Here is a 13,688-nt window from a genome sequence, read left to right as displayed (position 1 = left end):
ACTCAAGTCTCTGCATTAGTAGCTTTTGTTTAAGGCCCATTAAAAAATGTTTTGCTAAAGGAAGAAGATTTAAAATACAAAATCTTGCATTCATTTGCTTTTTATTTGCGATTGACTTTTATAAAAGTTAGTTCTAGTAAAATGGAATTTATATTTTTGCAGTTGTGCAATTTATACTTAATAAACAAAGAATTTCTTTAGCTGACAAATGGTATATGACATGTTATTTGAAGGGAATAAATTAATTTTGTGCTCTAGCTAAAAGCTGCCTGAAATGTGCACTAAAAGAAAAAATGAGAGTGTTAAAATTCTGTCACTTGAATCTTCAGATCACCTACTGCATTGTATTCAGTGCATGTTTAGTCAGATTATGAAGCGAGGTCTATCTTAACTACAATCTCTGCAGTGTGGAGGATGTTATGGACATAAGGAAAATTGTTAGTATTTTCAAATGGACTCTTTTTTTTTTTATAGTCATTACAGGTGTAACTTTCTTTGTTGCATTCTGAAGATAATTTAAAAATCTGAGAAATACATGTAGCTAACCGATGCTCAGAAAGTAGCTAATGCTACTGCTTATAAACTTTCAAAAGACAATTAAACCATGTTTAAATTTTTACCTCTACAATTAAACTTGTAATGTCTAAGGATTGAACATGAGTAGTGTCCAATTAGATTTAATAAGTTATTCCACTGTCAGACTGGCATGATTTTTAACATTGCTGTTTCCCTGTGCAATTTCCTCTTTTAAGTCCCATATTTAGAAATAACTTGATTCTATTTTTTTTAATTCATTGTGGATTTTCAGCTGTTAAAAGCAGTATGATTTTGTTTGTTTTGTGGTTTAGGGTGATTACCACAGAATAGTAAACATTGTGCCCAAGAAACCACCACTGCTTGAGAGACCTGGGGACGGGAATTACAGTCGCTATGACGATTACGGTCACGCTGAGTACAGAGACTATAACGAGGGTCGTAGTTTTGCCCATGACCGAAGAAGTGGCCCTGCACACCGAGGTGTACATAAGGTGATTCTTCTCACATGTTTATGATGTTTGTTTTCCCATTAAGGCTTGAATACTAGGTAATTAAAATACTGGGAAGGTCATTATTGTTGCCCCCTGCAATCCAGCTGTTTGAAATTCTGTAATTTCAGGGTATTCATGGTAATTTATATTTCGAAGAGGAAAGCGTTCTTTAAGTCCGAGCATATATAAATGCTTTGGAAACTTCCATAGTTTTTAGTGTTTTGTATAGCATTGCAAAGTTGCTCTCTTCAATATTGACAGAGGAAGAAATAAAAAGTAAATGGATACAGTGAATAAATTGAGAAGATACTAGTTGCAAGGGTTAATATTTTTTTAGCTCATTAAATGCTTTGGTTTTGCAGTAATTAAGTACCATTTGGCAGCTAAGTATACTTGACATCTGACATTGAGATGCATGTCATGCAGTTGTTTTGCATGTATGTTTTGCAGGATGAATCAGGATACAGATGGGCAAGGGATGATCATCCTACAAGACCTGAATACAGGTATTTTTTGATTCTAGTAGTGCCATGCATAGGCTGTGAATATTTAGGGCATTTTAGTTGGTCACTCATTCAGCTGGTAGAGCAGGCCAGTGAAATAACAGGGAAAGGACATATGTTGAAGTAAAAGACAATAGTGGAAAATGGGTTTTAGTTGTATTGTTTGAAATAGAAATTAAAGAAATTATATGACATGAAAGTCTCTAGTTCAATAAGGATAGGAGGCATCATGATAACATCTTTAGGATGGTAACCTGGAAGTGTAAGTAATTTAATGCATCTCTGATCGATCACACTTCTTACATTATTTCAGAGAATTCTTTGTTCTATTATTTGGTTCTGCAGTACATTGGGGCTACAATATAATGATGCCTGTGCCATTTTAAAGGTTGGTGGGGTAGATAATGGGATTATGAAGTTCACCACAGCCTTCTTCTGAGCTCCCTGTTTTCTCAGCTGAACTGATGAGTATATATTTCCATCATATGTAATATTAATTTCTGTGAACCCTTCTTAGTCTGTACCTCAGGTTCCCATTTATGAAATCTAAGTACTAGTAGTAAATCATAGGGCTTTAATATACATATGCCTGCAATGATGTTTGATATGGATTATTTGAGTTAGCAAATAAAGTGCACAGGATAGTGTTACACTCAAAATTTATGGACAAGGATGAAAGTCACCTTAAATATTTAGACAATGGTTAGACAATGGATTGTTAGTATAGGCGAAATATTAGCAGTCTGATCTAAAAATGTCATCTGATGGCTGTGCTTTTATATGCCACATCCTGCATTTCCACTTCTTGAGATGTCTATTATACCAGCTTGTATTTGTAGGTATTGCATCATGGTCATAATATCATAGAATAACTCCTTGTTACAACATGTATTTAAAACTGTGGTTGTACCATACAAAGATCAACAGAAGTAAACCAAGTTAGCTACAGACACCTGTCCAAGTGGAAAAATTGCTGTTAAACTAGCAGCAAGTTAAAAAAAAGACTGCAAGCAGGTCAGAAAAAGCTCAGACAGGGCAAGCCTCAGTCTTGTGGTGTTGCAAACTCAGTATGAAGCTGTTAGTAGCAATATCCATAGAGGGCCACACAGTTGCAGTAGCTATCTATTCTATTGAATGGGATAATTTAGACATAACACGGGTGGATTATTCTATAACCTCACCATAAAGGAAATCTTTCATACATCATAAGGGTCTGTGTGTAATAGACTTCTTTCAGAATTGTATTTTTGGGGCTAGAAGCAATAATAAAAGGTTTTGAAAAGGAGTGCTTAATAAAAACGTGTGTAAAAGTTTTTCCATCGTTTCCTCTCAATTTAGAAGAATTAGGGTTGTTTAAAGCTGAGGTAAAAACCAAAAAGGCTGAGGTGACTGAGTTAGTGTCAGGCAGTTTATTGTACACAGAACAAGAGTGGCACCCAGTGGTCAAAAAATTGTCTTAAATGCATCCTGATTTCTTCCTTTCAAAATAAGGTTAAAAAAAGTGAGGTTAAAATATCAGTTCATTTTGTTGAAGGCTTTATAAGTGTGTTGTGTAGTATATGATAGTCCCATCTGATTATATACTTCAGACTATATAGCTGTTACACAACTGCAGTAATGCTATGGAAGAACTTCATAAAAATCCATGGTTAAAATATATTTGAAATGGAATTAAATCCTACTGATTCATTATATAAATATAGTAAATAATTTTGAAAGTAAAGTCTTGTGATCAGACTGCTAAACATTTGTAGTGTTCCATGTTTGTAATAAACTTAATTATGATTGTTTGCATATTGCCCACTATTGAACAATGTAGTGGATCTCAAGGAGGAAATCAAAGTACATTTCATGGTATATGTTGTCTCCTGTGGTGAAAATGCTAATTACTTTCTATTTCAAAGACGTTTGCTCCACAAAACATGATATTAAAAAGTTATTTTATGCAAAAATGCCTTCTCTTTGGATATGCTTAAAGTTAATTTAGGTAAGTTCTTTTGAGTACACATAATTCTTTTTATTTGAGGAAAGAGGAGGAGATTTAAGATGATTTTAATCAGAAGGATTTTTTTTAAAAAATTGCATGGAATGTGACTAAAGCATAGTTAGAAGCTAGATAATCAGGAGACTTGTATGGGTAATGGGTTTTCATAGTTAATACAGTGACTGTAAATTCTTAAAAATAGTAGCTCATTTATTGACAGAAATAATGACTTTCTTGATTATTTTTAAAATTGAAATCAGCAGCTAAAAATGTGCTGTAAGAAGTTGTTGTCAGTATGATTTTAGCATTTCCTTTTGAGTATTCATCTTTCACATTTTCCTGTTTTGGTTTTTGAAAACATACCTGTCAAAAAGTACTCTCCCATCTCTTACTCTTTGCATTTTTCTTCTCCCTATCTTGAGTGCTGAAAAGCATTACTTGAGATTCTCCTGAAGTAGAATGCCACTTATCTGCAATAGCAAATGTCCTTAGGTGAGTCCTGTGTGCAGTTTTGGGCACCACAATATGAGAAAAATATTAATCTATTAGAAAGTGTCCAAAGGAGAGTAACAAAGAGGATGAAGGGCTTTGAGGAGAAGCATTATGTGGAGCAGCTGAGGTCACTTGTCTGCTCAGCCTGGAGAAGAGGAGACTGAGGGGAGACCTCATTGCAGTTACAACTTCCTTGTGAGGGAAAGAGGAGGGGCAGACACTGATCTCTCCTCTGTGGTGACACAACTTGAAGGAATGGCCTGAAGCTGAGTCAGGGTAGGTTTATGTTGGATATCAGGAAAAGATTTCTCACCCAGAGGGTGCTCGTGCACTGGAACAGGCTCCCCAGGGAAGTGGTCACAGCACCAGCCCAACAGAGTTCAAGAAGTGTTGGACAGTGCTCTCAGACACCATGATGTGACTCTTGGGGATGGTCCTGTGCTGGACCAGGAGTTGGACTCAATGATCCTTGTGGGTCCCTTGCAACTCCTTATGTTCTGTCATTCTGTAATTGTCTTAAGCTTTGCTGTTGAAGAAACCAGCAGTTAGGGACTTTTTGTATTTTTTTCCCATTGTTTCTTCAGTGGTATTTTGTTGGGCTTTTTTTAAGCTTCTTGCCTTTTTCTTAAAAATAAGACATCCTTGCTTACTTAGCATTTGTAGACTTGTGGCTTCAGCTATGATGTGTCTAATGGCCAGCAGCAGTTCTCCATGAGTGACAAGAGGATTGCACAGGTTCTAGCACTTGGCTTACTGTCTTTTTTTCTTGCCTTCCTCCTTACAGGGTCATGCTCCAGTTTCCAAGCAGCTGTCATTTACATGGTAGACATTATCATGTTTAGTGCTGAGTGGAGCATTACTCTTCCTTCCACATGCTTTTTGAGAGTTGTTAGCCCTGTTTTATACTATGTTTAGTGAACAGCTGTCATCCTGACCATGACTTTTTTATGGTGAAGATACATATTTTATACGTAAAAAATAAAGGAATAAAGAGGATGTGCAGGGCATAGATTTCAAAATGAGTTCCCAGCTCTTTCTCTCCTGTAGTCACCTAAGGAATTCTGAACTTTAGGAACTGATATGAATTTTGTTTTAGCTTGATTTGAAGTGCCTTTTGGTTCAAGTGTACTTGGCACATATAAAGAATTGTACATCATAGTTTGGAGGAAATTTTCTGCACACATTAATGCCTTGGTTGCTGATGCTATGAGAATTGTGAGACTTAGCAATTCAAAGGAGGTTGAGATCAATTAAGGCGTGACTTCTTCATACATTTATCTTATACTGATGTTGATAATTTCTGGAGCTGTGTTAGTGCTTGTCTTCAGCAATATATTAGGCTCATTTATGCAAAGCACTCATGCATGTCAGATTTTTAAAAAAGTTGCAGGGAGCTCTGTTGTTATATGTTGAAGGATTCTAGTTTTGTAGTACTTCCCTATGGGCCTCATAGCATTGGGTTTTGCATCCAAGTTCATTTTTATAAGGTCAGATGAACTTTTCAGTGTGATGCTTTGGAAGATTGTTAGCTGCTGTTCACTTTAGTCATGCCAAATTTTAATCCTTTTGAGTGCACAGAGCATTACTTCATTTTTTTTTTTTTACCAAGCAAACTGAGTTTACAACATCTGAAATATACGAAACTTGGCAAGTTAAGATGAGTAAGACTCATCTTCAAAGAGAAATTACAAAATGACGCACTTGTAAATCCCAGCTACACATGCATTAAATTTGATCCTTAGAGTGATCTGAGGCCCAGATTTTTGTAGAATAAGGGTTGCCATATTTGTAGAATAAGTAAAAAGTAGACTCCTGAGAAGTGGCTTACATAGGACATTTTTAATATCTCCTCTTCAGCTGTACATATGAATAATTTTTCCTTTGCTAAGGGAGGAAACTTGTTGCTACTATGCGTGTTGTTTTGTTTATTGTGTGTTGGGTTTTTCTCCCATGTTCTAAGTGAAATTAGGAAGTAATTTCAGTAGTACAGTCTTTAATACTAATGCATTTGTCTATCAAAACCAGATCTGCTTATTTCCTGGAGTGCTTTGGAAATACTTGGTAATAAATGAAAATACTGAAGTAATTTTGGTGCTACAAATGAGAGAAAACTGTCTGGCAAAATATAGAAACTTATTTGTAAACAGTTTGATCTGTGAACAATTGCAATTCATTGGTCAGTTCTATATTTTGTTTTGGAAGTATTTTAAATCAATGGTTTATTGTCTTTTCTTTGAAAAAAATATGTAGTTTTCTGAGCATTAAACTTGCAATTGCCACTTTAGGATGGGAAAGTATAATATATCTTGGTTTTTCTGGATGCATGCACCTTCCCAGTGAGAATGCCTTTACTGTAGGTCATGGAGTAAATTGGTTGCAAAGTGGGGGATAGAAGCCCAGCAATCTTGTCTTTCTGATCTCTGCTTGAACTACCCTTCCATTTAGTGATTGACCCCTTGTAAGTGCACAAAGTGATAACAGGATGTCGTCAGAGTAGAGTTGTGTAGAGTTGTGGTCTGAAGATCATACATCGAGAAGAAAATTGTACTTTGGTAAGAATGGTTATTTTAAACGAAAACCTTTGATGAGAGAGTCTCCAGATGGAAGTTGAGGGTCACTGACTCTTCTCTCAGTAAAGCAGCATTTAATGTTGAGAGTTCAGATGTGTCATAGTCCAAGGCAGTTATCTTTACATTGTCACTATGCAGTCACCTTTGAATTACAGGGGGCAGATGTTTCTTGGAGTTTTTTTCTCCTCCCTGTGTGTTTTCTTTAATTAATGAAATAGTAAATGTGTTTAAATAGTATAATATATTAAAGCAGTGTATTATGTTGTGGGAGGCCTTTAGGCTTTGGATTTAAAGTTTCTTGTCATGTAAACTGATCTGTGTCTTGCTTATAGAAGATAAACTTAGCCAAAGGGATTTATGAGATGGTGCTATAAATGTACATAAGTCTGCTGTTTTGTTGCAATATTTGACATCTCTTAAGGGGCACCATATAAGAACCTCATTCTTTATTAAAGTCGTGTGGAGGGAAATAAATATGGCAGTCACCCAAAGAAAATAGTTTTGCTTTTGACAGAGATTGATAAGCAGAGTTGTAATTGTACTCATTAGCACATGCCTTTTTCTTTTAATAAATAAATAGAATCTCTGCCAGAACATTGAACCTCTCAGGTATTCACATGGCTGAGTGGCTTGTTTATTCATATACAACATTACAGTTTCCTTACAATAGATCATTGTGGTAGATTCTTTATACCTGTCTACAACTCCAGGCAAGAACTAGTCTGTTGAAATCTTTTGCTCAGAAAACCCATTGTGTTAAGCTGCTAGCTAAATTAGTTTATCTTGGCTTATGATGTTTTGGAGGGTGGAGGGGGAAAATGAGAACCTTTTGGAACAAGATAATAGGTAATATACAACTTAAAAGTTGGTTCTGGTTTACACTAAATATTTAATGACTTCATATTCAGTTCATGTTTTATGCAGCAGTCTTACTGATTCAGTACTTGCTGCATTTTCTTTAAGAACTATTTTCTGCTCTGCTGGCTGTAGCTCTTTTGTGCTTAGGACAACCAATTTGTTTGCAAACTGAGTATTTGTGTTCCATAATTTGACTGTCATTACTCAGTCAGAGTTAAATATATCTGATTGTATGCCAGCACTTTGGGTTCTGTAGGTCTATAAGTTTGTATTTTGAGTGGATTTTAAGAACTCAGATCTTCTCATGCAGATACCACATAGCATTTTAAAAATGCCCTGTACTGAATACTGAGTATAATCAAGAGCAGTTCAGAGATGTCCACTGATGCAGGTCAACTGAAAGTAAAGAAGTTGTAATTTGGACAAGTTTGGTTTTATTGTTGTGATGAACCTTTTTTCTGTTTAAATTGGAACCCAGAGACTATCTATGTGAACACTGCCTGTTTTCTTCCTAGGAATTTTATGTCAATATGAGTTTCTGCTGCATATGGGCCCTGTGTGCATATATCTAGAATTATTCTGGAAACCTCAATCAAATCAAGACTGCTGTCATTCCACTTCTGAAATGTTTGTCACTTGAGAATGGGGGAAGAGGAGAGATTAGTAGGCAGGGTTTCAACTGTAGAATTTGTTTTGCCCCCATCCTCTAATGTAAAAATATGGGGAGGAGGTAGAAATTGCTCTTATTTTCAACTGGGTTGTTTTTACATGTTTTAGCTAATTGTGTAGCTAAATTGGAAGGTGAATGTTGCTTTCAATGGCTGATAGTTTTAGTTGCTGAGAGATTAATATTTTAAAAAATTTTTTGTATAAAAATTGATTGTGATGTTTATTGAAGGCTGTTTTATTTCCTTTGCAAAATTTATCTATCCAATGCTAAAAAACAAGTTTGCTTTCAGAAATTGCTTACTGATAGTTTTGTTCCTTTTAGAAGATCTTGCAGAATTCTAATTGGTTATGCAGTTTCCATCTCAGGATGAGAGAAAGGAGTTTAAACTATCAAATTAGCAGAACTTCCCGCTAACTGATTTTTTTTTTCTGCCGAACTTGTAAATAAACAGCCTCATACAATAGAGCTGGCCTGTTATATGAAATGTGGAATGGTTCTAAATCTTGGATTTAACTTCTCTAAAAGCCCTAAGAGAAAATTGGGTGAGCTTGTTGTTGAAAAGCATAATTACAGTAGCTATTTTCAGTCTGATTCTGTGTGTATGGTATTTCTTATACTTTGGTCCTTTTAAATGTTTCGGTTACATTTAAATACAGCTTCTCTGCTGTGATTCTGAGGCATTGAGAAAGGATTAAGACAGATATTTATAAACTTTGCTAAGAACATTTTTATATTCTTAAAAATTGTTGTTGAATAAGGAATGGCCAGATAGTAAATTGACTTGTAAATATTTGACAAAATTAGAGCAAGCACACCAAATTTGGTAAAAAAAGCAAACCCGAGAAGTTCTTATCATGTCAATTCTCAGCTGCTGTCATGTTTGACTTGCTTTTGATCCAAAGCTGTGTTACGTTTTAAGGATTTTTGGCTTTTTGTGTGTACAATTGTTTCCCACTGTAGTTTTTGTAAGGTTTTAAATTGTTACATTAAATTGATGTCATCATAATATTTTTAACAGGGGCTATTTGTGTGCAACACCTGTTTGCTACAGGTGTTGATATGTTATGATACACCTCTAAGGAGAAATCCAGTAGTCTCTGCAGATTCAGTTAAATTTTGTATTAACATTGATTCGTTGTTTAAAACTAAGTCACATCTTGGAACATTATTATTTCCTTCTAATAATGTTGTTTACATAATGCTAATAAACTGTAAGGGGCTCCTCTGCTTACATTGTATGATAGGATAATGTGCCTAAAGATAAGATTATGTACCTTTACACTGTAAGATCTTGATTAACATATTTCTTAAAGGAAGTCATTGAAAAGCGAGCTCGCCTGGTCCAGTCTTATAGCTAGCACTATAGATGGTATCAAAACTAGCAGGTTAATGGTGGATTGGGAAATAATGAGGCAAACTCCCATGGGTAGCTCTTGATTATTCTGGAAATGTTTCCTAACTACTTCACTGAAAAACAGCTAGCTTCGGAGACAGTGGGGGAGGGAAAGAGAAGGGAGTGTCCCTTCGAGTGCAGACAACTTCTGTTAAGATGGCATCTAACTAAATAATCTCAAAGCCGATGAATTGGACTGATGAATGTAGTCATGTCTTTCTCATGTTGAGGTGTATTGTCACAGAGGATTTTGACATAATTTCACTTAGGAAAGTAAATTCTTCTTCATCACCATAGGTTCCAAGGACTTGTTTGTTATATTTTGAATACACTAAATATTTTCGATTCAATTCCCATTGAGAAAGGGTGGGAATATTAGGATACAGGAGAGGAGAGGAAAAAGTGTAGTGTTACTGGTAATTTAGGCATCCTTTTATTAAACATTTTGCTTCAAAGAGAAAATTTTTGATGTGCCATTTCCTTGTGTTTAGGGTGTTATGATCCACATCTGAGGAAAAGTTAATCAGTAAAGCAATTCCATGATCTCATGCTATTGGTATTATTTTTAAAAGATGATACTATTTTTGTGTGGTAACAAATTATTCTCAGTGTTAGTCTTGACATTAGTTCATTATATATATTTGTTAGTCTTGACATAGTTCATTATATATATTTGCATAACCTTGAAGTTTCTTTCCTTTGTATATGAAGCTCTGTAGAACTTGTTTATGAGCTGACAATAAATACCTTTGTCTAAGTGAAACTGAATATTGATGTCATTATACACAGCAGGGTTGGGTCAGCTAGTTGTGGGAATGTCTTTCTCTTCTGAAGTCTGACTTTCAACAGTTGCATGTGTTAAATTAAGTCATATCTTCTCATGCTTGAGAGCATGATTCTGAAATTTGGAAGTAAAATGGAAAAAATGTTTCAATGTATTGACTTACAGAATGATAGAATGGTTTGAGTTGGAAGGTACCTTCAAAGGTCATCTAGGCAACCCCCTGCAGTAAGCAGCAACATCTTTGAGTAGATCAGATTGGTCAGAGCCCCTTCCAGCCTGACCCTGTATGTTTTTCCAAGGATGGGTTATTTGCTCTCTGGGCAACCAGTTCCAGTGTTTCAGCATGCTCATCATAAACTGTCCATCCATGTCTTTCCAGGACTTTGGAGCTGGGTGCAGTGTACCAGCTGGGATCTCGTCAGAGTAGAGTAGATGGGCAAACTAATTCATGTTTCAGTTACTAGACTCAGTAGACTGCATTCTACAGTTTTTATCTTGTTAGATGCAGTTTTTGAAGCATTTTGTACAAGGATTATCTAAGTGAGGTGAAAGATTACATTAACAGAGGAGACAAGTATAAAGCAGTGAATTACCTTCTTTAAAACCTCTTTTCAGCTACTGTTAATTTATTAATGCTTACTAAAACTTGTGTTTGTTAAACAGCATTCTCTTTTAAAACTTATTTTTAAATTTACGTTTACCAGTCAGTGTTGCTAGATATATATGTCTGTTATTTTTAGGGGAAAAAAAAAGGAGTGTTACTTCTTTGAGGCTTATTGAAATCTGTCAAGGAACCTGTTTTATTTATCATAATTAATGAAAAGTCACAAATGCAGTAAAGAGATTGATTTCCCTACAGCAGTTTGTATGTTTCCAGAAAAAGTATGTTTCCACAGCAGTTTCAACTATCTAAGCAGGAGCCATTGTGGTCCTTCCCCTCTCCCTGGTTCTGTTTCAGGTGTTTGTACATTTCACGTAGCTGGTTCTGTGTGCTAGCCCACCACAATGAATTAAATATTTATCTGCCAGTTTTGTTGTCTGAGAGAAAATATCAATGCCAGCTTAGATACAGAATCGAAATGTGGATCCAAGGAAGGTTGCAGAGTTCAGGATTGCAGCAGCACCAGTTTCAATCTGTATGAGCTGTCATAGTTCTCCAAAGTTAACTGTTATTAAATCACTGAAATAACTGAAGGCAAACAAGAGTTGCAGAAGGATTTTTAATAAGGAATTTACCCAGGCAGCATGGCTTGCCTATGTGTTAAATATGTTCAAGCAAGTGATATTTATAATATATAGGAAATGGCCTACAAAAGAGGCAAGAGATATTAATGTTTATTATAGAGACTATAAATCGTAATGAAAGTGAAGGAAAAAAGCAAACTGGAAAATAAAATAGATAAAGCTACATGGCTGAATAATTTATAAGAGGAAATTTCTTAAATTTCTTAAATTTCTGATTTTGAAATCTCTTAAATTTCTGATTTTGAACAAACTATATACCTAACAGGAAGGAATGAGACCACATAAAGAACAATTCCATTATGTGCAATGGATTTTTTCTACATATATGTATAATGTCTTTTATATTGAGAAGTCCAGAGGCAAAGGCAGTAGTGTGCTAACTTTACTGCAATTTGCTTTGCAGAAGTCTGTACCACTGTTACAACGCTTTGAGGCATATAAGCAAGTGAAACCTATTTGACCTACTTGCTTCAAATCTCACTTTAATTTAAGAATAAAAGCATAGAGATCTGTGAAGCGTTTTTCCCATTTAGAGAAAAATTGAATGTTTTTCTGATTTACAGATCTCATTAAGGGATTTGGAAATAGAAAAAATAGTAAATTAGTAAGGGTATTGTCCACCAGTGTTACTGGCATAAGGTATTACTGCTTACAAACGTGTTCCACAACTTGCTCTTTCCTTTTGCAGCTTTTTATTGATAGTGTTAGAAAGTTAACGCCAATAGCTGATTAAATTAGCATATCCTAGCACTACTTTTTGCGTTCTTTTGCCAATGAACTAATGGCATTCTGCAGCACACTGATGAAAAGCTTAAGTGCTCTTCCAGCAGCTATTTCATGGTTTGTGTGTTCTTCTATGGAAGAATTTTAAAGATAGCTTTTGGGGAAAGAGTAATAGCTTGCTGAACATAAAATTCACTTATGTCCTTAAAATAAAGTGCAAAAATATTTCTCTCTGGGGCTTAGTGTGTATATAAGACAAATGCTTGTCTACATTAAATTGTTTGGCACAAACTAAGTGTGAAATAAATTCAAAGCCCTCAAAGAAAAGACACTTTTGAGGGATACCAATGTGCTTTGGTACCTCAGGGAAATGTTTTAAAACTCTTTTCTGTGTGCTGGTCTCTGCCTGAGGCAGGACAGCAGTAAAAGTGCAAGCACATACTTAGGAATCACTGTTCATTAGAACTTTGTCTAGAAGCTAAAATGTTGACCAGTTTCTCTGGTCTGTTAGGGCATTAGGAAGAAAAAACAAAGTATGTAAAGTACCATATTGTGCTTCCTGGCTCTTTTCCAATTTTTAAGCTTATATTGAGATAGAAGATTTTGGTTGTTTCCATTTTGAATTAAGTCTGTTTAGGAATTGATTTAGTTGCTACTGCATAGAGTCATAAAATGGGAGAGGTTTATGAGCTAGGTCCCTGAGCTAGTTGTCTGAACTACTTTACTCTTCTGGGGTGATAGGCTGCTCAAAGGTAGTTGTAAATGTTGTAGCTATTTATAGAAATTGTAATTTGGTCCATCACTTTAAGCAAATACTCCCTCTGGAACTTAAGACCTATGTTTTGTTTTCTATTTTAGAGAAACTGGGGGGGGGCTTTACTAAGCCCTTGTTTTTGAAAAGAAGAAAAACCAAGATCACATGCATTTAAATGCAGTTATTTTGTCTAATTTAATCTTAATTTGTCTAAATAACATATTTTGTCTTTATTCTGCGAAGAGTTGTCTAAAGCTGTTTGCTCTTAATTGTTTGGTACTTAAATCTGTGTTTTTCTGGACTCTTGTTACTTTGTTTCTCTGTCCTTATCTGTGACTGACCATAATTTCTCCTTGTCAGATAATAGTTTTAGTTTAAACGTACATTTATTATATAGGCTGATCTTGCAGCAAGTCTAATGGTACATTATCAATGGCAATAAAAAGGAGGAGGGTACTAAGAAGAAAGAGCAATGTAGTGGGATTTCCAGTGCCATTGATGTGCATAGCTTTACTATTCAATTAAAGGACATAAAAGCATTTCTCTCAAATGTTGCTGTAATATTCAGATTGTCTTATTTTTTATTATCTGACCTGTTATGGCATCCCATGGTGATGGCAGGGAGAGAGGAGTTGAGTAGCTTTCATACTGACTGAGGTGGACAAATGGCATCAGTGTGGAGAT

The 13,688-nt window shown here is 35.3% G+C and overlaps 1 protein-coding gene across 3 annotated transcripts in view; it reads left to right on the top strand.

Moving 5' to 3' along the window:
• The window catches only part of PPHLN1 (periphilin 1), a 64,164-nt gene that overhangs the window by 8,333 nt on the left and 42,143 nt on the right, over positions 1–13,688 (top strand). For all 3 annotated transcript variants that reach the window (XM_053977244.1, XM_053977243.1, XM_053977245.1), the window contains exons 4-5: positions 849–1,028; positions 1,479–1,534. In XM_053977244.1, coding sequence (XP_053833219.1) covers positions 849–1,028; positions 1,479–1,534 — 236 coding nt within the window. The remainder of the gene's footprint in view (positions 1–848; positions 1,029–1,478; positions 1,535–13,688) is intronic.

Source organism: Vidua macroura, chromosome 5 (genome assembly GCF_024509145.1).
Source record: "Vidua macroura isolate BioBank_ID:100142 chromosome 5, ASM2450914v1, whole genome shotgun sequence".
NCBI lineage: Eukaryota > Metazoa > Chordata > Aves > Passeriformes > Viduidae > Vidua > Vidua macroura.
The sequence above is the reverse complement of the archived record's forward strand: the minus strand, read 5'-3'. Positions and strand labels throughout refer to the sequence as shown.